The sequence below is a fragment of the Schistocerca cancellata genome, chromosome 4 (genome assembly GCF_023864275.1).
Source record: "Schistocerca cancellata isolate TAMUIC-IGC-003103 chromosome 4, iqSchCanc2.1, whole genome shotgun sequence".
Taxonomy (NCBI): domain Eukaryota; kingdom Metazoa; phylum Arthropoda; class Insecta; order Orthoptera; family Acrididae; genus Schistocerca; species Schistocerca cancellata.
This window is the reverse complement of record NC_064629.1, coordinates 747,445,224-747,469,198: the sequence shown is the minus strand read 5'-3', so window position 1 is coordinate 747,469,198 and position 23,975 is coordinate 747,445,224. Positions and strand designations below refer to the sequence as shown.

The following is a 23,975-nucleotide window of genomic DNA, read 5'->3' as shown; positions in this document are numbered from 1 at the left end:
GTACGTCCACCCGGCCTCCCGCATGCCCACTATATGCCCTCGCTCAAAGTCCGTCAACTGCACATACAGTTCACGTCCACGCTGTCGCGGCATGCTACCAGTGTTAAAGACTGCGATGGAGCTCCGTATGCCACGGCAAGCTGGCTGACACTGACGGCGGTGGTGCACAAATGCTGCGCAGCTAGCGCCATTCGACGGCCAACACCGCGGTTCCTGGTGTGCCCGCTGTGCCGTGCGTGTGATCATTGCTTGTACAGCCCTCTCGCAGTGTCCGGAGCAAGTATGGTGGGTCTGACACACCGGTGTCAATGTGTTCTTTTTTCCACTTCCAGGAGTGTAATTGTTCTTGTCTCAGAGTCAGAACCATGCTACATTGATTTGGGGAGCATTATAGCAAATTCATGGTGATATCTCAATGACCAAATTCCTATGGAATCCATCTGGATTGCTATCAGACCCCATCACCACATATGCACAGAATCAAAGATGCATTTTGTTCCAAAGATGGACAAACAACCTATTAAGCAGGTGGTCCAAATATTATGGCTCACCAGTGTAATTCTGTATGGTGCAATGTGCAGTTATAACCAGGAATTTTTGAAATCCAAAGGTGATCTGCAAAGTATTTGAGTGAGCATTTGATACTGTTAAATACCATATGTCTTTGACAAACCATTTACTAACTGATGAACAGTTGTTTCCATACCAGGTCTGAGCTAAAAACCTTAAACTGGCTGATAGAGAGAGGGAGAGTATTGTAAGTGAGAAAGGCTCATTGAAAACAATGTTTATTTTCAAGACACAAAGGAATTATATGCACTGGCTGCCAGTAGACACTGATTTAAACCAATGAGGAAATCTGAAATCTTATGATGGATCAGGATTCAAACCCGGTTCTCTGATCATCATAGCTGCACAGATTACTCTAGCAAACCTCCTATGAGACCCAAATTCTTATCTTATCCACATACTACTGATTTAGTGCCCCTTGCACATTATACTCATTACTTGCAGCAGTTTGCCAATTCCCATAAGAGTTCAAGAATGTTGTGCATCTGTACTGAAGTGATCGTTGGCTGTCAGACAACATTTTGATCCTGCAGCTATTATTAATCAAGACACAAAGGAATTAATTATATTAGCTACCAGTGGTCACTGCTTTAAATCAATGGGGAAAGTTGAAAATTTGTGCTGGACCATATTTGAACCTGCTTGTCATGCTTATTAGGCAGACATTCTGACTACTGCACCATCCAGTCACAGTGACCATTGCAAGTGCACGGACTACTCTAGCATGCCTCCTGTCAGACCAATATTCTCAGCTTATGCACACACAGCTTATGTTGTGTCCCTTGCCCATTATCCTCATTACTTTCCACATTTTTCCAATTCCTATAAGAGTTTGAGCATTGTGTGCATCTAACTGAAGTGATCATTGGCCGTCCTCACCTAATTATGTATGTGGTGTCTGTTCTTCTGGACATGTCCAAAAGCACAGACACCACATATATAATTAAGGTGAGGATGGCCAATGATCACTACAGTACAGATGCACACCACACACAGAGGCATACCACACTCAAATTCTTATGGAAATAGACAAAATGCCATGAGTAATGAGGATCATGGGAAAATGGCACTACATCAGTAGTGTGTGGTAAGTTGTGAATTTGGCTCTCACAGGAGGCATTCTAATTTAGGCCATGCAGTTGATGGCCACTGTGTCTGCATGATGCAATGGTCAGCACATATGCCTAGTAAACAGGAGACCTGGGTCCGATCCCCAGTCCAGTACAAAATTTCAAATTTTCCCATTGATTTAAATCAATGCCCACTAGCAAATAATGTCATTAATTCCTCTGTGTCTTGATTCATCGTGCCTCTAGGATCAAAGGGGTGTGTTTTCTTTCAGACATGTCCAAAAGGACAAACACCACATATATGTGTGTTCATTTTCATTCTTTCATTTCTGGAACTGTATATTAGAACAGACTTTGAATCAAATGTGTGTATACAAGGTGACAATACAAAAAAAAAATGTTTTAATGCAAGGATTTTTCTTCATTTGGTAGTTACAGCCAGACCTGATAAAATTAATTCACTTTAACAGTATAGTATAGTTAACTATATCTATACACCCTGTTGACCTGTGTAGGGCAGCTAAATTTTGCACCTTTTAGTAGCTGAAGAACATTATATGTCAATTCAGAGCAGTCCATATTTTCTAAAGAACTCACCAGGGTGAGTACTCTCTATGTTGGTAGGATAGCAGAACATACTTGCACTTGCAATATTAAAACAATAGTTCTGACTGAGCCTGTGTGCCTCTTTCAGGATAGGTAGGGAGACACTTCCTTTTTGTAAAAATTTCAGTCTTCTCCAGTGATTTTAAATACTTTAAATAATGGAAGCATTGTGTTTTTAATGTTATTAATGTAGCAATGGGTAGGAAAATCCAATTTTTGGATGTGTTCTAGATGGAAAACTGCCAATGCAGAGTTGCTGTCTTCCCCGTTTGCTGCACTCATGTTATGACATCAGCTTTGCTAAGCATTCTTGAAGGATGTTGTTGAGCAGGTATGGTGGATGACCTCTGGCAACTGATACCAATTCCAATATTATATGAAGCACTGCCTGTATTTGTTTTCATTTATTTAAGATATAATTATCATATTTCTTGGTATTACCCTGTGGTATGCTCTTGCCTTTTATATATTTTAGGTGGTTGCCATCTGAGCTGAAACTCATGCCTGTCCCAATATAGTCCTGACACAGCTTTTAAGTATTTTATGTACAATTTTTTAATTAGGTCCATTACTTTTAAAGTGTTTTCATAATGATAGTTCTTTCTGTTTGGTTCTTAAATTTATAAATGTATATCCTTGTGCACAACCTGTTAACTGTAACTGGCAAATCATGATGGTGGTGGGCAAACACATGCAGCAATCAGTCATATTCCATTTCTGTACACTACCAGACATGCTCTGGTAACATTTTGAAAATTTAGCAAGTTACTCATAGCATGCAGCTTTACTGTATGGTTAAATGATGATGGCGTCCTCTTGGGTAAAATATTCTGGAGGTAAAATAGTCCCCCATTTGGATCTGCAGATGGGGACTACTCAAGAGGATGTCGTTATCAGGAGAAAGAAAACTGGCTTTCTACGGATCGGAGCGTGGAATGTCAGATCCCTTAATCGGGCAGGTAGGTTAGAACATTTAAAAAGGGAAATGGATAGGTTGAAGTTAGATATAGTGAGAATTAGTGAAGTTTGGTGGCAGGAGGAACAAGACTTTTGGTCAGGTGAATACAGGGTTATAAATACAAAATCAAATAGGGGTAACGCAGGAGTAGGTTTAATAATGAATAAAAAAATAAGAGTGCAGGTAAGCTACTACAAACAGCATAGTGAACGCATTATTGTGGCCAAGATAGATACGAAGACCACGCTTACTACAGTAGTACAAGTTTATTATGCCAACTAGCTCTGCAGATGATGAAGAAATTGAAGAAATGTATGGTGAAATAAAAGACATTATTCAGATAGTGAAGGGAGATGAAAATTTAATAGTCATGGGTGACTGGAATTCGGTAGTAGGAAAAGGGAGAGAAGGAAACATAGTAGGTGAATATGGACTGGGGGGAAGAAATGAAAGAGGAAGCCACCTGGTAGAATTTTGCACAGAGCACAACTTAATCATAGCTAACACTTGGTTCAAGAATTATAAAAGAAGGTTGTATACATGGAAGAAACCTGGAGATACTGACAGGTTTCAGATAGATTATATAATGGTAAGACAGAGATTTAAGATCCAGGTTTTAAATTGTAAGACATTTCCAGGGGCAGATGTGGACTCTGACCATAATCTATTGGTTATGAACTGTATATTAAAACTGAAGAAACTGACAAAAGGTGGGAATTTAAGGAGATTGGACCTGGATAAACTGACTAAACCAGAAGTTGTACAGAGTTGCAGGGAAAGCATAAGGGATCAACTGACACGAATGGAGGAAAGAAATACAGTAGAAGAAGAATGGGTAGCTTTGAGGGATGAAATACTGAAGGCAGCAGAGGATAAAGTAGGTAAAAAGATGAGGGCTACTAGAAATCCTTGGGTAACAGAAGAAATATTGAACTTAATTGATGAAAGGAGAAAATATAAAAATGCAGTAAATGAAGCAGGCAAAAAGGAATACAAACATATGAAAAATGAGATCAACAGGAAGTGCAAAATGGCTAAGCAGGGATGGCTGGAGGACAAATGTAAGGATGTAGAGACTTATCTCACGAGGGGTAAGATAGATACTGCCTACAGGAAAATTAAAGAGACCTTTGGAGAAAGGAGAACCACTTGCATGAATATCAAGAGCTCAGATGGAAACCCAGTTTTAAGCAAAGAAGGGAAAGCAGAAAGGTGGAAGGAGTATATAGAGGATCTATACAAGGGCGATGTACTTGAGGACAATGTTATGGAAATGGAAGAGGATGTAGATGAAGATGAAAGGGGAGATATGATATTGCGTGAAGAGTTTGACAAAGCACTGAAAGACCTAAGTTGAAACAAGGCCCCGGGAGTAGACAACATTCCATTAGAACTACTGACAGCCTTGGGAGAGCCAGTCCTGACAAAACTCTACCATCTGGTATTCAAGATTTATGAGACAGGTAAAATACCCTCAGACTCCAAGAAGAATATAATAATTCCAATCCCAAAGAAAGCAGGTGTTGACAGATGCGAAAATTACTGAACTATCAGTTTAATAAGTCATGGCTGCAAAATACTAACGCGAATTCTTTACAGACGAATGGAAAAACTAGTAGAAGCCAACCTCGGGGAAGATGAGTTTGGATTCCGTAGAAATATTGGAAGATGTGAGGCAATACTGACCCTACGACTTATCTTAAAAGAGAGATTAAGAAAAGTCAAACCTACATTTCTAGCATTTGTAGACTTAGAGAAAGCTTTTGACAATGTTGACTGGAATACTCTCTTTCAAATTCTGAAGGTGGCAGGGGTAAAATACAGGGACCGAAAGGCTATTTACAATTTGTACAGAAACCAGGTGGCAGTTATAAGAGTCGAGGGACATGAAAGGGAAGCAGTGGTTGGGAAGGGAATGAGACAGGGTTGTAGCCTCTCCCCGATGTTATTCAATCTGTATATTGAGCAAGCAGTGAAGGAAACAAAAGAAAAGTTCGGAGTAGGTATTAAAATCTGTGGAGAAGAAATAAAAATTTTGAGGTTCACCGATGACATTGTAATTCTGTCAGAGACAGCAAAGGACTTGGAAGAGCAGCTGAACAGAATGGATAGAGTCTTGAAAGGAGGATATAAGATGAACATCAACAAAAGCAAAATGAGGATAATGGAATGTAGTCGAATTAAGTCGGGTGATGCTGAGGAAATTAGATTAGGAAAGGAGACACTTAAAGTAGTAAAGAAGTTTTGCTATTTGGAGAGCAAAATAACTGATGATGGTCAAAGTAGAGAAGATATAAAATGTAGACTGGCAATGGCAAGGAAAGCGTTTCTGAAGAAGAGAAGTTTGTTAACATCAAGTATAGATTTAAGTGTCAGGAAGTCGTTTCTGAAAGTATTTGTATGGAGTGTAGCCATGTATGGAAGTGAAACATGGACGATAAATAGTTTGGACAAGAAGAGAATAGAAGCTTTTGAAATGTGGTGCTACAGAAGGATGCTGAAGATTAGATGGGTAGATCACATAACTAATGAGGAGGTATTGAATAGGATTGGGGAGAAGAGAAGTTTGTGGCACAACTTGATTAGAAGAAGGGATCGCTTGGTAGGACATGTTCTGAGGCATCAGGGGATCACCAATTTAGTTTTGGAGGGCAGCATGGAGGGTAAAAATCGTAGAGGGAGACCAAGAGATGAATACACTAAGCAGATCCAGAAAGATGTAGGTTGCAGTAGTTACTGGGAGATGAAGAAGCTTGCACAGGATAGAGTAGCATGGAGAGCTGCATCAAACCAGTCTCAGGACTGAAGACCACAACAACAACAACAACTCATAGTATTAATTTTGTACTGGCTAACACTGTTTGGCATCTAAGGTACCAATTACAGTGTAAGTATGGTACATTATTTTATTTTATTTAATATTACAATGTTTCTTAAAATATAATGTTTTAAAAATCTTTTGGAGGTTTTTCTTTATCGTTAGCACATTGAAAGGCTGTTTCCTGTTTGTTTCCTAGAACTCAAGATGGTTGTTGGTCAGCCAAACCTGGTTATCTAGTTTCTATTGCACTTTATTGTGATGTAGACTATTAAAATTTATAATAAATATTTCTTTGTTTTCAGAAGCCTGTTTTAAATTTAATCATATTCTCACACCATATACAATGTTGATATAATGTTTCATAATTCAAGTATCTAAAAATACTTGTATCTCACATATAGCTGATATAGTTTGATTAACAAGGACAAAGATACTGAAGATTTTTTATTATTGTAAATGTCTGTGCTATATTAACAATAGTATGAAAAGGATAGTGGCTACTCACCATATAGCAGAGATTCTGAGTCACAGATAGGTACAACAAAAGAAAGATAGGCACAACAAAAAGGAAGACTGTCAGAAAGTGAGCTTTCACGCAAAGGGGCTTTTGTCAGAATCAGATAACATACACACACACTCATGCAAAATGCAACTCACACACACATGACCACAGCCTCTGGCCATTGGGGTCAGACTTATAGACTGCATGAGTGTGTGCATGTGTATGTTCTCCATTTCTGACAAAGGCCTTGTTGACTGAAAGCTCACTTTCTGACAGTCTTTCTTTTGGTTGTGCCTACCTGTGACTCAGCATCTCCATTACATGGGGTAATAGCAACTACCCTTTTCATAATATTGTTACATTCCATCCTGGTTTTCCCAGTGTTTGATTTTGTCTGTGATTTATTAATGTTGTAGAATCTTCTTGCTAATGATATTCTTATAAAGTTCAAGAATATATCTTCATAGGTCACAAAGGATATAGGTAAGCTATTAGCCTTCAACAATAAGACTCATGTGTCAAAATTTTATCATTTCCTTAAAGCTTTCAGGACCTAGGTACACTAACATCTATAAAAACTGCAACACCTAGAAAGACTGACCTAAATCCACCCAACCTTGGAGAATGCGTATAACAGTCTAGCAGAAAGATTAAGAGCACAGAGATATGCCATAAGTCACACAATATCATCTATCATAAGCAAAGTCAGTTTTACACCAAACTCAGGTAGTGAAGTGCTGTCAAATGAAGTGGAAACATGAAAGAAAGTATCAGTATTTCTTGTCAGCATCTCAGCAGGATAGATTGATTTTGCTCTAGTAAATGTCATGAAATTTTGGATTGTACAGGACCTGCTCTTATGACAGTGATGCTTGTGTGGAACCAATGGATAGAAGAGGGTCATAGCTAACAAAGACTGGTACTTGGCAATGCAGTTTTATCATAGCATGAGATGACCGCTATCTTCTTCAGTTCGCAGCAGCAGAACATACAGATTAATCCATGGTATCGGCTAGATACACTCCAGCACTTGTAGTTCTTCTTCAAAAGAAACATTGTCCATTGTAGGCTGTACAATTTTTCATTTATTTGCTGCTATTGGCCAATTTTGACTGTGAAGTCATTATCAAGCACATACATAGTATGTCTGTGCAACATGCCTAAGGAAGTTAATGTAATTTAATCTGTCAGTACAGATGTGTAACCACACACCAACATTGACATGATCTATATTGAATATGAACAGATAGACTGTAAAATATGTGGAAGAACCAAGTACATTACTGCTTAGGGATGAATTTGACATCCATTCATTGAAAAAAAAAAAAAAAAAAAATTATCACATATTAACCTTAGCTTACACACCTATTACATTCATAAGCAGTCAACATATACACTCATTACATCTGTAAGCAGTCTGCTTATGGATTTAATGAGTGTATAAGATAGGATTTACCTATGTTAAAATGTGGTTCTTCAGTGAATGGATGTCAAGTTCATCTCTAAACTGTATTGTATGTTGTTCTTCGAGATGCTGAACAATCTTTTCATTCCTGTTTGATACAGACCATGCTAATGTTAATGTGTGGTTCCACATGTGGACTGATAGATTAAATTACATGGCACATATCCTGTGTATATGTTTGATAATGACTTCACAGTCGAAATTGGCCAATAGCAGAAAAATTTTACAGCCTACAGTGGACAACGTTGTCTTGCAAAAACTGTATCAAGGCTGTGGACCTGCATACAAACAAGACTGTCAACTTGTGGTTCTATCTGTATTGAGGTTCCATTGCTGTCTGCTACATGGTAGAGAACTAGTAAATGTGCCATTGCATTTGCTTTGCTTCTCCAGAAGTTACAAATCTTTCAAACTGCAGTGGGCATGTGTACATCGTCACTGGTGGGTTGAATGGCAAAATGCAGGTGTTACGGGATGCAATCTGTCCTACAGTCTGACTTCATGTGTGTGAGGTGCTGCTATGGTGACCACACTCTGGCAGCTTGAACTGCTGAATGACAATGCATAAATTCCAAATGTGATGGTTGGGACATCACTGTATAAAACATGAGATGTAGACACTCCTACATACGGCACATTACAAAATGATATCAACAAACTTCATGGGGTTGTAAAGGGTATCTTGAGGGACAAATTGAGGGTAGGAAGCCATGTCTGGAAACTTCATCCAGTGCTGATAAAGAGCATGAAAGTTATAGGTTCTGGCACCTGCCACTAGGACACATTTGGCCGAAAACGTGATGTTGTACACTGAGAGACAGCAGATGAAACATCTTGCAATAGATCTGACAACATTCTGAACATTAGATGGCATTGAACATGTCCACACCTGTCACAAGAACACTGTAGAGACTCCCTGACAGCAGTGGCATCAGAGAGGAAAGACAAATATAGGTGGTAGAAACACAGTGCTCATTCCTAGTTTGCCTCATGCAGTTGTGCTGCATCATAGCAAACTTCACTAGGTCTGTGCAGTGTGATATGCATTTTGTATATGGTGAGGCAAGAGGGAGTGGGCACACATCTTTATGTGTCTTTGGGCAAAGAAATCAAAATCTGTATCAGCCACAACACTCTAGTTTTGCAGTTATTCATCAGCATCTGGATGAAGTAGGTGGTTTCAAAGGAGTTTAAAATTGACTGGCCCCTACACACTTACTCTCTGACACATAGGCGATAGCTAAGCAGTTTTCATTGGAGAAGTGCTGTTGGAATAACTGGAGATGTCACAGGCACTCCATTGACATTAGGCTTACCACTTTCTCCACAAAGAAAGGAAGATTTTTCATGAAAATATTTTTTAATGACTCACGCACTCATGTTTTTATTAGGTACCATTTTTGATTAAAAAAATCACTCACATTTACATCTTGAACCCTATTGCTTCATAACATTGTGGTATTTGGATCTGATTTAATTTTATCTAGGAATTTACTTTCATTCTGTAGTAGATCAAACAAGTCTTTGTGAGACATATCAAAATTTATTCAGATTTGAAGCTCTGATTTTATGAGTTCTTGTGAACAACTGTCCACTTGTTCTTCATCATCCAAAACACTCATTGCACAAATGTACTTAAACCTAGTACACTAAGATAATGCATATGAGCTGAGTGATATTTGTCACTTTTTGTTGAAGCACTAGTGTGAGGAATTTCACCCACTTATATGCAACATCACCATCCTTAGTGATACAGTTAGTAATGTTATCTTTCACCTCACAAAATTCTTCATATAGCTGATCCAGGTTGACTTGAACTTGTAGAATGAGTATTTCCATTGCAAGTTCAAAGTCACAATTTTGTATTTCTCCATTCAAAGAAAGAGGTTTCAACTTTGCATACTTATTATTAGCTGAGAGGTCATAATAGGTTTCAAGATATTGCAACAATGTGTCATAGAAACAATCAGATTCATGCAAAATCTTATTAAGAGATGTGGAAGAAATCCTTCTCATTTATTTCTTGGATTTACTCTCATAGAATTTATCACTCTTTTTTGTGTGATCTTCTTATAGATCATGCACAGGGAGTTATGTGATTCAATAACACAGCTCCCTTTTTTTCAGGCATTTTGATACTGATTGCATTTGATCTTGTATATTTGACTCAGAATGCAAATATATCTCAGGAAAAATTCCTTCCTCTGTGTCTTTAGCTAAAAATACTAATTCAAAATGTTTTGACAGGCATCAATACTGTTTATAGCTGGCCAATACTCAATCAATCTCTTAATGACAGGAGTTAAGGAGAGCCATCTTGTGGGCACATGCCTTACTCTCTCAGACCACTCAAAATCCATAAATTCAAAAATGATTTCAGTTGCTCACACCTTTTAGCAGACACAGAGACATGTGCAAATTGGGAACATCTTTTTGCTGCCTCAATTGGAAGCATTTGTTTCTACTGAGAAATAGTTACTACTTTCAGGAGATTTTAGAATATTAACAAAATCTTCATCCATTTCCAGGTCTTCCATGGCATGCTTCATTACATTATGAGCAATGTGGTTTGAACAACTATCTTTCTGCAGGTTGGGATTCTTAGAAAGTATCAATTGATAAACAGATTGTTTGCTGCAAAAACCTACATTAGCATTAGCAGCACTACATGATGTTAAATTGTTAATATTTAATGAATGGTTCCCAAACTAACAACAATTAACTTTGCCACTGTGTTTGAAGATTCATCAGGCTATTCACTCAATATCAACAGTTTGTTCTGTATGCTTACAAATGATTCAAAGTCTCTTGTTCAAATTGGGGACATCTTTTTGTTGCCTCAATTGGAAGCATTTGTTGCTACTGAGAAATAGTTACTACTTTCAGGAGATTTTAGAATATTAACAAAATCAGGTGCTAATATGTTTTTTACTAACATTTCTGCCTTTGTATTCCCACAGGAAAGTTTTACAGCTGTTTCTGAATCTGCAGATATACATGACATAAATTTATTGCTGCAATTCAAACTCCCATAACTCATGTTTGACTGTGTGATAAAAAGGTTCTAATTCACAGACTGTGACAACTTCGGCTTCATATTTCTTACTGTTCACAAAATATTTAGACACCTTCTTGGTTTTACTACTTGTTTTCTCCTTTAACTGGTGTCCTTTGTACTGAGCATGTTGCTTGAGATCAGACTGCCCATCATGCAAAATGCTGAATTCTTTCATGCACAATGTACAAAAAGCATGTTTATTGGAAGTTAAATCAGGTATAACCCATGTGAAAGTATCTTCCTGTTTCTGTAAGTAGACTTGCCTGTACTGCTGTTACTTGTAGCATTTCTTTTTCACTGATGAACTCATTACAATTCTTGAAGAAAAATATGTTAAAAAAGCTAGGGTATATAGTGTATGATTCAACAAATTATCACTGCAATGAAGTTTCCAAACATGCATATAACATCAGAATTGGAAAATAAGTATGTCAACAACACTCTCAATTGTGCAATCAAGCAGCCTTCAGAAGTACCAAGCTAAACACAGACTACCCAAAAATCTGTATCTGAATGATAATAATTACATATATAATCAAATTAATGTGAATTTTTGTTATATGTATATTAAGTGTAAGAATTGTGTTGGGTTCTATGATAGGCTAGTGTCAAATATTAAAAAACTGAAAAAATCATAAGAATGCACGCAGTCTAGCAACATACGTGGTTCCAGCATGATAGAGCATCCACACACTTCAGTCTAGCTGCTCAAATCAGACATACATTTGAAGACTGCTGGATTGGTCGAGGTGGCCCTATAACTTGGCCACCATGGTCACCTGACCTCAACCTGCTGAATGCTTTCTCATGAGGTCATCTGAAGAATGTGGTGTATGAAACCTCAGTGGAGTCAGTGGAAAACTTAATTGCAAGGATACATGCAACATGTGAAGATGTTCACACCATACCCAGTGTATTTGAGTAAGGCCATCAGGCATTGGTATGCAGATGTCAGACATGCAGCAAGCTAGAGGCAGACATTTTGAACACATTTTCTAATTCCATTTAATTTCTTGTAACAACAGAATAAATAGTTATGCCCCCTCCTTGCAATATGTTTTCTGTTGTCTACCACAGTGAATACTCTTGTGTTTCGTCCTCTTTTCTTTGCATTCACATTTCCTTTCTTTAAAATTAAATAAAAGCACTGACTTCTTTAAAACTGTGCCATTATTTATTGAAAGCAACTGATTGCAGCAAACCCCAGCAGAGTAGATAATGATAGCTGCTGCATAGGCAAAAGCTAGCCCCTGTTGTTTTTGCACCGTTTGTTTCTTTCTCTTTCATCCTGTATATACCAGTAAACGTTGGAAATTTTAAACGATTCCAGGAGAAAAATAAACTGTGGGTGGAAACCTGTGTCTGAAACCATCATCCACCAAGAAATTAGAGCATTGCATTCATAGGAGACAAAGCTTGTCTACATAGCAGCTAGCTCTATCTTCTGCACTGGTTATTGTGGCAAACAGTTGTGATCACTGAATAACATACAACACTGGTCTATAGTGAGATGTTCCACCTGTTGCCCTAAATTTTCTTCTCATGACACTTTCTACAAGCCCTCAAAGTTTGTCAGTATCAATTTGTAGGTCTAGCGGTTCTGGCGCTGCAGTCCGGAACCGCAGGACTGCTACGGTCGCAGGTTCGAATCCTGCCTCGGGCATGGGTGTGTGTGATGTCCTTAGGTTAGTTAGGTTTAAGTAGTTCTAAGTTCTAGGGGACTTATGACCTAAGATGTTGAGTCCCATAGTGCTCAGAGCCATTTTTTTATCAATTTGTAACACTCTGTATAGAGGGTAATGTGAATAGCAGAGTAGTCTCTGCATTAGGTAAATGTTAGAGCCTATGGTACAGTCCCTCCTTGAGGCAACTCCCAGTACCATATTTCAGTAGTACAATGACCAGACACATGTGCCAAGGAATGTGGAAGCATTTTATGAGGAATAATTGCTGAATCTCTTTCTTTAATCTGTATGTTTTCCTTGTTGTCACCTATCAAATACACCTGTGATACAGATGGTTGCTAGCTTGGTCAACAAGAACCTCCAGTAAATACTGTTAATGCCTTGTGGCTATGCATACAAACCATGTGGGGGGACATTCAGGTTTCCTTTGACTCCCTGCCACAATATTTACAGTCCCTGATTGTAGCAAATGGGAGCTGCTGATCATACTGAATAATCAGAGTCAGAGTTCATGTACAGTTCTGTAAAACTAATCATTTATCTTTAAGTTGTGATTATCCCAAATGTTAGTGAAATATGGAGTATAGAAATCTACAGTTTTTATCTTCAGTCATTTTAGTCACTGACATAATTGTATCAAACTTATTATTATAGATAAACAGAATAATGTAGCAGTTGTGGAAACAATCCTTTAATTCCATGCAAGCACCCTATTTACCAAATACCTGCTTGATTATATCATCATTTGCGTGTTATTGCTTTTAAATTGAGGCATGTTTGCTTTTATGGTGATACAACTAACAATTTTACATAATGTAAATATTATATATTTTAAAGAATAAGTTCATGTCAACATAATATATGCTTTCAAATCTAATTGTGCAGGTAACTATCATTTTTTGGCTTATGCAGAACATGAGAAGAGGTGCTTAGCAGCTTCTTTTGTTAAATTAGATTTAAATATTCATTATTATTTCAGGTTGCCTGGCCAGACTTCGAAAGGGAATCTTAAATTGCCTGAAAATGTTGTTGAACATGAGGGTGACAACTCACCTGGTAAACATTTGGAGACTGATATCTCAGCACTCAAAAACATCACAAACAGTTCATCAAAAGGAGCTGCACAGACAGTGAGGTAATAATTTGCTTCACCAATGCAGTCAAATAATTCTCTTAATAATGTAGTAATAAGTAACACTGTACTGTTTTGACAATGAATGTGAACACTTAATAATACTGCTGAGTGTTTAGCTTTGATATATGCTTCTGAAGCAATAGTTGTGAAGATTAAACAAATATGAGTGCTTCTCATCAATTGTGGATATATTAGTTAAATTTTACAATGCACTTTTTAAGGAAAAATATTTTGGAAATATGTTTATCATCTTTCATATATATTGTAATACTAAGCATGTCATCAAATAGCATGCCTTGCTATGAGCTGAAGAAAGATTCTGTAGCGGGCACCGAAAGTGATGTTTGAGTATCTTAGTGTCCTTTTGAAACTGAGAGCATATTTTATGAAATAATAACTGTAGTAGTCAGGTAAATGTCAGAAGAACTGACTGATAATTTATAATGTATTTTCTAATTTTTGGAGATCCCAGTGTCTTTATTTATGTTTGTCAATTGTGAGAAATGTTTGATTTCCTATTTACTTGAAAACAAATCCAAAAGAGAACGTTAGCTTTTGTAGAGAAATGCAACATTTTATTCACAGCCCAGTGTAGTGTCTGTTTAGACAGAAAATGCAATATTCGAATTTCTTCACAATGTAATCCAAAAACTTGATAGTGGTGAAATAGTCACAGGTACAAGCCTTCACCTATCCAAGGTCTTTGATATTATATACCATAACCTATTGCTGCAGAAATGTGATAGTGACAGCATCAGGAGTGCTCCTAATGACTGCCTGAGATCATATCTTACTAGCCACAAAGAAATAGTAGAAATACAGTTTCATGGAAATAATAAATTAACCAGTTGCTATTTGGATTACAGAGAGGGTAAGTATGGTGTTCCAAAAAGATTAGCACTGGGGCCCAGTCTATTTTTAATTTATGTAAGTGATCTAACATTTTACAAACACTGTACAAGACTATTTGATTCAGAGGTAACACAAGCACCTTAATCATTGGTACACTGGCAGAAATGTTTCAGAAAACACTATCAGGAACACTTTGTAGTATTGTAAACTTGTTCACCCCTAAGAAGCTAATAAATATAAATAAAACAGTAACATTGTATCTCCATAACATCAAGAGAAATAGTGAAGAGGATGTAAACATTCAGTTGTGAGGCACAGACATTAAAAGTATATCCAGTACAAAATTTCTGTGGATCTAGTTCCAAGACAACCTAAGATGGCATAGAGTGTATTTAAAGGATTAAGTACAATGTGCTATTAATTAATTTATTTATTTGTACATATAAATTTCGTTTCCAGTACATATATTATACAAAAGACGTTGAGCAGAAAACCTTTTTTGCTGTTTATTTTACAACCATTGAATGTATGTCATTTAGGTTTTTATGTCAAATTGAATCTACAGGGTGGCACATGAAATGTGTTACCATTTTGTTTTTTAATATAAACTTTATTGTCAATACAATCTGAAAGGAACATATACTACAATGAAGAGCCGTCCATGGAGATTTTTTCTCACTCAGCACATGCTCAATATATGTCCATCATTTCGTTTCCTAACTTCCTTCAAATGAACACTAAAGTTAGCGATTACCCTATGGCACATGTCTCCATTAATTTCACTGCAAGCTTGAAGAGTAAGTCTTCTGAGCTCCATTAAATCACATGGACGTTTCGGGAAATTTTTTTTCTTTAGGTACCCTCAAAGAAAAAAGTCACATGGATTGAGGTCTGGACTATTCAGGGGCCAATTTTGTCTGTCATTGAAGCGACCTGGAAACCTGAGTGAAATGATCCGCATGTCGAAATGCTCATGTAAAAACTCCAACACAGTGTTTGCAGTATGTGGCCTTGCTCCATCTTGCATGAACCACTGCATGTTGAAGGACAAGGCAGTAGCAAGAAGCTGTGGAATGAAGCTATTGCAAAGCATGCTCAAATAATGCTCACTGTTCACAGTTTCTTCAAAGAAAAAGTTTCCAATAAGTCCGTGACTGGAAATTGCTGCCCATGCTGTAATCCTCGGAGCATAATGTTGTTGTTCATGAAGCACTTGTGGGTTTTCAGTGGCCCAAAAGCGCAAATTTTGTTTGTTAACCACACCGTCTAAATGAAAATGCACCTCGTCTGAAAACCAAACGTTGTTGAGAGTTTCTTCCCTATCCTCCACCCACTGAGCAAACAGTAGTCTCTGCTGTTTGTGTTCTTCAGTGAGCTTCTGTGCACAGGTCATCTTGTATGGGTACATATGGAGGTAACTTTTAAGAATGCGTTGAACAGAACATCTGGATATTCCCAGTTGCACTGATGCCGTTCTACACCATTTCCTGGGACTTCTCTGTACAGCAACTCATACCACTTCAATGTTCTCTGGTGAACAAACAGGCTTAGGCTGAGGTCGCTTCGCTTCCAATACTGTTCCTTCCTGTACAAATTTATCGTACAACCTGTGGATGGTCTTCTTGCAAGGGACCCATCGTGTGTTAAACTGTTGTCGAAAATGCCTCTGAGTCACAACAAGGCTTTTCATTTCATGAAAAAGTAACACAATTGCCAATCGTTGCTGTGTCATCAGTCTTCCATTGTCAGCCATTGCTGCTTACTAGTCTCCTAGCAGTAGCATCATGAATTACACATCATTTCATAACTCATTTGTTTTTCCAAGCTCTGCTGGTACTGCTGTAGAGATCCCAGCGGTATATCTAATGTGCGTTGTAAATTGTGAAAGAAACAATTGGTAACACATTTTGTGCGCCACCCTGTATACAGTTAATAATTACAAATTTGATTAAATATTGTACATTCACAGCTTATTTCATCAGTTAAATGTATGAATTACATTTTTTTTTCTTGCACAACATACTGTGAGACTGAATAGCAGCAGTTTTACAATAGCTAGGCTGAAACTACCTGGCAGTTTAAAACTGGGGACCATTGTCTTTCATGGGCAAGTGCTCTACCAACTGAGCTACCCGAGCACAATTGATGTCCTGTCCTCACAGCTTTACGTCTGCCAGTATCTCGTCTCCTAACTTCCAAACATTACAGAAGCTCTCCTGCAGTTGCAGGAGAAAACTTATGTTAAAGTGACACATTCCACATCATTACGAAATGTTGTATTCATGATCTGTGGAACAAGGGTTAATGTGTGTGTATGTATGTGTTAAATACTTTGTCACCCAGGACACAGCATTATTGCAACTGTGCAGACTATCTCGGATCACCTCATGGCTGACCCAGATTCCCACTGAGTGACACCTATCTGGAGTCCCTGTCCATTTTACTCCTGTTCACTACTTTGAGATTTCCACAGGAGGTCAGATATATTTGTGCATCCACACTGACGAAAGTGGATCTATTGCCCAGCTGCGTGTATCAATTATAGGACTGCGTGGCGTCTGTTTGGACATGTCCAAAAGAACAGACACCATGCAGAATCCACAGCTGTGAAACATTATGTGTAAATTGAAGTGGATCACAGCTGACAACTGCGGTGGGACAATTTTCAGAATCAGCATTTGTCAGTGAAAATGTGTACTGGACTGGGATTTGAACCAGAGACCTCCTGCTTACTAGACAGGTGCATTAACCTCTGGCCATCCGGACACAGCGTTATTGCAACTGCATGGACTATCGCAACATGCCTCAAAGCTAATCTACATTCCCATCAAATGCCACCTATCCATAGTTCCTGTCCATTCTTCTCCTGTTCACTACTCTGAGATTCCCATGGGAGATCAGACGTATTTCTGCATCTGCACTGAAGAAGTTTGATCCATTACCCAACTAGGCATATCAATTATGGGAATGTGTGGTGTCTGTTCTTTTGAACTTGATGTGATAACACTGTGTCCCAGATGGCACAGTCATTAACACACCTGCTTCATAAGCAGGATATCCCTGGTCAAATCCCTGTCTGGTACCCATTTTCACTCATCACTGCTGATTCCGTGTAACGTCCTACTGCAGCTGACAGCAGTGATCCCCTTCAACTTACATATAATTCACCATCCTGCCTAAAACTCTTTAGGATCCAAAAAAGATAGTGAGAATCATAACAGTAATCAAAAATATCAAACCCTGCACAGTGCTCTTTAAAAGGATGAGAATTCTTCCTCTTCTGTGAGAAAGATATGTTATCATAACACAAGATCAAAAACAAAATCTCACATGCACCAAGTAAAAATGTGTGTTTGCCAAAAAAAAGCATTACATGACGCCAAAATTATCTACAATGAGCTGGCAAAAGAAATCAAGATAATGATTGACCTAATAAAATTCAAAGCAGCCTTGAAAGGATATTTACTTAAGCACCACTTTTGTAATCTGAAAGAATTCCTCCAGAACCCTTGAATCAACAGTGTAATCAACATATATACACTGATAGGAAAAACTCCAGCACAAAGAAATAATTAATGTAGTGTAATGTGTTTTCTGGAAAACACTTGTCTAGGTAACATATTTAAGTGATTAACATTGCAAGTTCACAAGTTAATGTAAACATGAGAAAAGTAATTGCAAATCTGAAATGCTGGTACATCATTAGCCAGTGCAACCACCAGAACGTTGAATGCAAGCATGCAAATGTGCTTGTATTGTGTCATATAGGTGCCAGATATCAATTTGTGGGATGGAGTTCCATACATGTTACACTTGGTCAGTCAGTACATGGACAGTAAATGCTGGTCCTGCATGATGCTGGAGATTTCATCCAGTGATATCTCATATGTGTTTTATTGGGGACAGATTTGGTGATCAAGCAGGCCAAGGCAACATGTCAGCACTCTATATAGTATATTGAGTTACAAGAGTGGTATGTGGGTGAGCGTTATCCTGTTGGGAAAACCCTCTGGAATGTTGTTCATGAATGGCAGCATAACATGTCAGATTATCAGACTGCCATATAAATTTGCACTCAGCATGTGTGGAATAACCATGAGAGTGCTCCTGCCGTCATACAAAACTGTATCCCAGACCATAACTCCAGGTGTAATTCCAGTGTGTCTACGTCACAGTCAGGTTGGTTGGAGGCGCTCAGCTGGCCTCCTTCTAACCAATACATGGCCATCACTGACACCGAGGCAGAATGGGCTTTCATTAGAAAATACAACAGGTCTCCACTCCACCCTCCCATGAACTCTCGCTTGACAATGCTGAAGTCACAAACGGCAGTGGTTTGGTGTCAGTGGAATGCATGCTACAAGGTGCCTGGCTCAGAGCTGACCTCGAAGTAAGCAATCTGGAACAGTTCATTGTATCACTGTGTTGCCAACTGGTGCTCAAATTGCTGCTGCAGATGCAGTATAATGCACAACAGCAATATGATGAATGTGACAATCTTCCCTCTCAGTAGTGCCATGTGGCCAGCCAGAGTCAGTCTTCTTACGGGGGTTTGTGGAGGTCTTTCTGCATCATGATCAACCCTGGGTAAACACTGCTGTAATGCGTTTTAACACTGAGCTGAACAGGATTCTCCATACGTTTTGTTCCAGTTAATGCTATTGGTAGGTGTGGACACACTACATATGGCCTGCACCTGAATAGGAAGGGGAAAAATAAGTTAGCTTCTCTATTAGCATAAACTGTAAGAAAGGTCACAGTCAGTCACACAAGGGGTGATCCCAGTGGTTAATGAGTCCAGGCAGACAGGTTTTCAGGATAAATCCAAAGTCCAGACAGACAACAATCAAGATAAATAGAATAAAAGAAATTTCGTGTACAGTAAATAGGGACAAAGCTAAGGGCAGTGTCAACTTATTTCATCAAAAGATCAGGGGAATAAAAAATAAGGTAGAAGAGATATTAGTGCATTTAGATGATCTCAAAAATAAAAATGAGATTGATATACTTTGTCTGTCTGAACACCATGTAACTGCGTGGATGGATAGTGTCAATATAAATGGGTATAATTTAACATCTTATACTTGTAGATCTAGGATGGATATAGGATGAGTTGCCATTTTCATAAAACAAGGGTATAAATACAAAACTGTAGAAGTAAGCAAATTTTGTGTTGATCGGCACTTTGAGGTTTGTGCATGTGAACTTCAGATAGACAATGTAGTATTGATATTAGCAACAGTGTACAGGTCTCCATTAGGAGACTGGGAGCTATTCATAAAAAAGTTTGACTCCCTATTATGCTTTCTGTCAGACAAAAAGAAAAAGTTATTAATCTGTGGTGATTTCAGTGTAAACTTTCTAAGAAATTCTGATAGGAAAAGTGAACTACAAGTGCTATTAACAACATATAACATAGAATCAGTGGTCAATTTCCCCACACAAATAGCTCAAGACAGTAGCATTGTAATAGATAATGTATTTGTACAGAAAGAGGGTGTAAAACAAACCCATGCTTTCCCTGTGGTAAATGGATTGTCAGGCCATGAAGCACAACTGATTAACTTACAACACCTAACAGGGTGTACAGTTCAGAAACCATTAAGTAAAAGTGTGAGGTTGCTCAACCCGGTATCTATAGAGCACTTCAGAGCAAGTTTAAGAAATGTTAATTGGGGAGATGTACCAGGTGATCAAAAAGTCAGTATAAATTTGAAAACTGAATAAATCACGGAATGATGTAGATAGCTACAAATTGACACACATGCTTGGAATGACATGGGGTTTTATTAGGGGGGGGGGGGGGGAGGGAAGAGTTCACAAAATGGCTGACAGATGGCGCTTCATATGATCAGAATAGCAATAATTAGCATAACAAAGTAAGACAAAGCAAAGGTGATGTTCTTTACATGAAATGCTCAATATGTCCACCACCATTCCTCAACAATAGCTGTAGTCAAGGAATAATGTAGTGAACAGTTCTGTAAAGCATGTCCGGAGTTACGGTGAGGCATTGGCATTGGATGTTGTCTTTCAGCATCCCTAGAGATGTAGGTCAATCACGATACACTTGCAACTTCAGGTAACCCCAAAGCCAATAATCGCACAGACTGAGGTCTGGGGACCTGGAAGGCCAAGCATGACGAAACTGGCAGCTGAACACACGATCATCCCCAAACCATGTGCACAAGAGATCTTTCACGCGTCTAGCAGTAAGGGGTGGAGCACCATCGTGCATAAACATTGTACATTCCAGCAGGTGTTTATCAGTCAGGCTGGGGATGATGCGATTCTGTAACATATCGGCGTACCTCTCACCCATCAGGGTAGCAGTTACAAAACCAGAATCACGCATTTCCTTGAAGAAAAAAGGCCCAATAATGGTAGATGTGGTAAATCCAACCCATACCATGACTTTCTCATCATGCAATGGAGTTTCCACGACAGTTCTAGGATTTTCGGTAGCCCAAATTCTGCAGTTGTGGGCATTGACAGACCCTCGGAGCATGAAATGAGCTTCATCAGTCCACAACACATTACTCAACCAATCGTCATCTTCCACCATCTTTTGAAATGCTCACACCACAAATACCCTCCACTTCACTAAATTGCCAGGTAACAGTTCACGATGCTGATGGATTTTGTACGGATAGCATCGGAGGGTACGCCTAAGTGCCAACCAAACAGTAGTGTATGGAATGCCGGTGCGACGTGCGACTGCATGAGCACTGACTTCCCTGTGCATAGACAAACCTGCTACAGTCTCCATTTCTTCCTGAACTGTCTCAGCAGCATTACGCCTTGTGCTCGGTCGGCCACTACGGGGTCTATCGTCTAAACAACCCGTGGCTTTGAACTTCGAAATCATTTTCGCCACAGCTGCATTTGTCAATGGACCTTTACCCATTTGAATCCCATTCCTATGGTGATAGGATTGTAATGCTGAACTAGCACATTCCCCATTCTGATAATACAGCTTCACTAAAAGCGCCTTTTCAGGTAACGTCAACATGCTGCAACTGCTGGCGCATCTGATTCTCTCTCTCATTACACCTCCTTTTATACACGATTGTAATGCGCAGTCACTGACGTTTTGCTGTCCAGCACCATCTGTCAGTCATTTTGTGAACTTTGTTTTTTTTTATTTTATTTTTTTCTTCTAATAAAACCCCATATACTTCCAAGCTTGTGTGTCAGTTTTTACCTCTCTATCTACATCATTCCGCGGTTTATTAAGTTTTCAAATTTATACTGACTTTTTGAACACCCAGTATATAATGAGCCAAATGCTAATGATAAATGCAACATATTTCTTGATAAATTTATATCCCTTTTTGAACATTGTTTCCCAAAGAAAATTACTAAATGTAACACCACACACTTTTCAAAGAAACCTTGGATTACTACAGGTATTAATGTGCCTTCAGAAAGAAAAAGAAAACTGTATGAGACAGCAAGAACTAGTAAAGATCCAGAAGTAGTTTTACACTATAAAAATTATTGTAACACACTGAGAAAATTTGTAAGGAAATCAAGAAATATGTATATTAGAGAAGAAATTAACAACTCCAGCAATAAAATAAAATCAATATGGAATGTTGTTTGAAGGGAGATAGGAAAAATAACCACTTGGGTAGGTAGTATTACTATTAAAGAGAATGACACCATCCTAACCAGCAGTACACAAGTAGCTAATGTATTTAACAACCATTTCTTAAGTGTAGGAGAAAAAATTGGTGAGAATAAATAGTTCAAAAGAAAAAGCCAGGCAGTACATGGAAGAGCTAGTTTTGAAAAATTTTAGTCAAATTACAACCTCTTATGAAATAAGTAAAATTATTAAATCTTTGAAAAATAAATGTTCTAGTGGAGTAGATGACATCTCTAATAAGATATTAAAACAATGTGGAGCAATTACAGCTAATGTTCTGAATCACATATGTAATACATCACTAACTCAAGGTATTTTTCCTCTCTCTACAAAAAGGGGGACACTACAGATGTCAATCATTATTGGCCAGTATCCTTGCTTACAGCATTTTCAAAAATCTTCAAGAAAATAATGTACTCAAGAGTGGTTCTCCATCTCAACAGTAATGGGATACTTAGTAAATCACAGTTCAAATTTCAAAAATGCTGTTCCACTGAGGCAGCAATATACAATTTCACTGTCTACATAATAGAGTCTTTACATAGTAAAATGTCACCAATAGGAATTTTCTGTGACTTCTCCAAAGCATTTGATTGTGTGAACCATGACATTATGTTACAGAAATTACAATTCTATGGTATAAATGGAACAGCATATGAGTGGTTTAAGTCTTACCTACAGAACAGCAAACAAAACGTTTCTTTATATGGGTCAAGTGATTTAAACAAGTTTGCCATTTCATCTAACTGGAGTGAAATTATATTTTCTGTCAGCCTACGCAACCATTCACAAATGTCAGTGTTGCTGCAGGTGAGAGCAGATGCATTAAGCTGTTTATACGAATGTGTGTCTATATATATATATATATAATTGTTGGGTTCAAATTAATGATATGGTTATAATAGAAGGAAACATTCCACGAAGGAAAAATATACCTAAAAACAGAGATGATGTGACTTACCAAATGAAAGTGCTGGCAGGTCGACAGACACACAAACGAACACAAACATACACACAAAATTCAAGCTTTCGCAACAAACTGTTGCCTCATCAGGAAAGAGGGAAGGAGAGGGAAAGACGAAAGGATGTGGGTTTTAAGGGAGAGGGTAAGGAGTCATTCCAGTCCCGGGAGCGGAAAGACTTACCTTAGGGGGAAAAAAGGACGGGTATACACTCGCACACACACACATATCCATCCACACATATACAGACACAAGCAGACATATTTAAATATGTCATTTGTTGGCATTTCAACCAGTTTACATTGGATGCAATTAAAATTCATCTTTGGTGTGTAGTGAAGAAAATATATTTTGAGACATGTGAAGTAATTTTTTATCATAATATATTATTTCTATTGTGTATAGTTACAAACAATTGTTCTAATTCTGAGTATTATGGTCACAGTTAGCTACTAGTTTATCATACTGTACTGTGAAAAATTCATCAGGTTTTGCTCTGTTTTTGAAACTTATAGAATTATATAAATGTGCCCTGTGGGCCACAATGTAACAGTTTAATGTGAGACACAGAAAATAATTTTTCTATTACGCTGTGCCCTGCCCTCCCCTACATATATTGATGAAAACTGGAACTGGAGAA

General features: G+C 38.1%; 1 protein-coding gene across 5 annotated transcripts in view; it reads left to right on the top strand.

Annotated features, from left to right (window-relative positions):
- LOC126184089 (bestrophin-2-like) overlaps positions 1–23,975 on the top strand; it is a 610,224-nt gene that overhangs the window by 569,595 nt on the left and 16,654 nt on the right. For all 5 annotated transcript variants that reach the window (XM_049926445.1, XM_049926446.1, XM_049926447.1 and 2 more), the window contains one exon: positions 13,715–13,870. In XM_049926445.1, the coding sequence (XP_049782402.1) occupies positions 13,715–13,870 (156 nt within the window). The remainder of the gene's footprint in view (positions 1–13,714; positions 13,871–23,975) is intronic.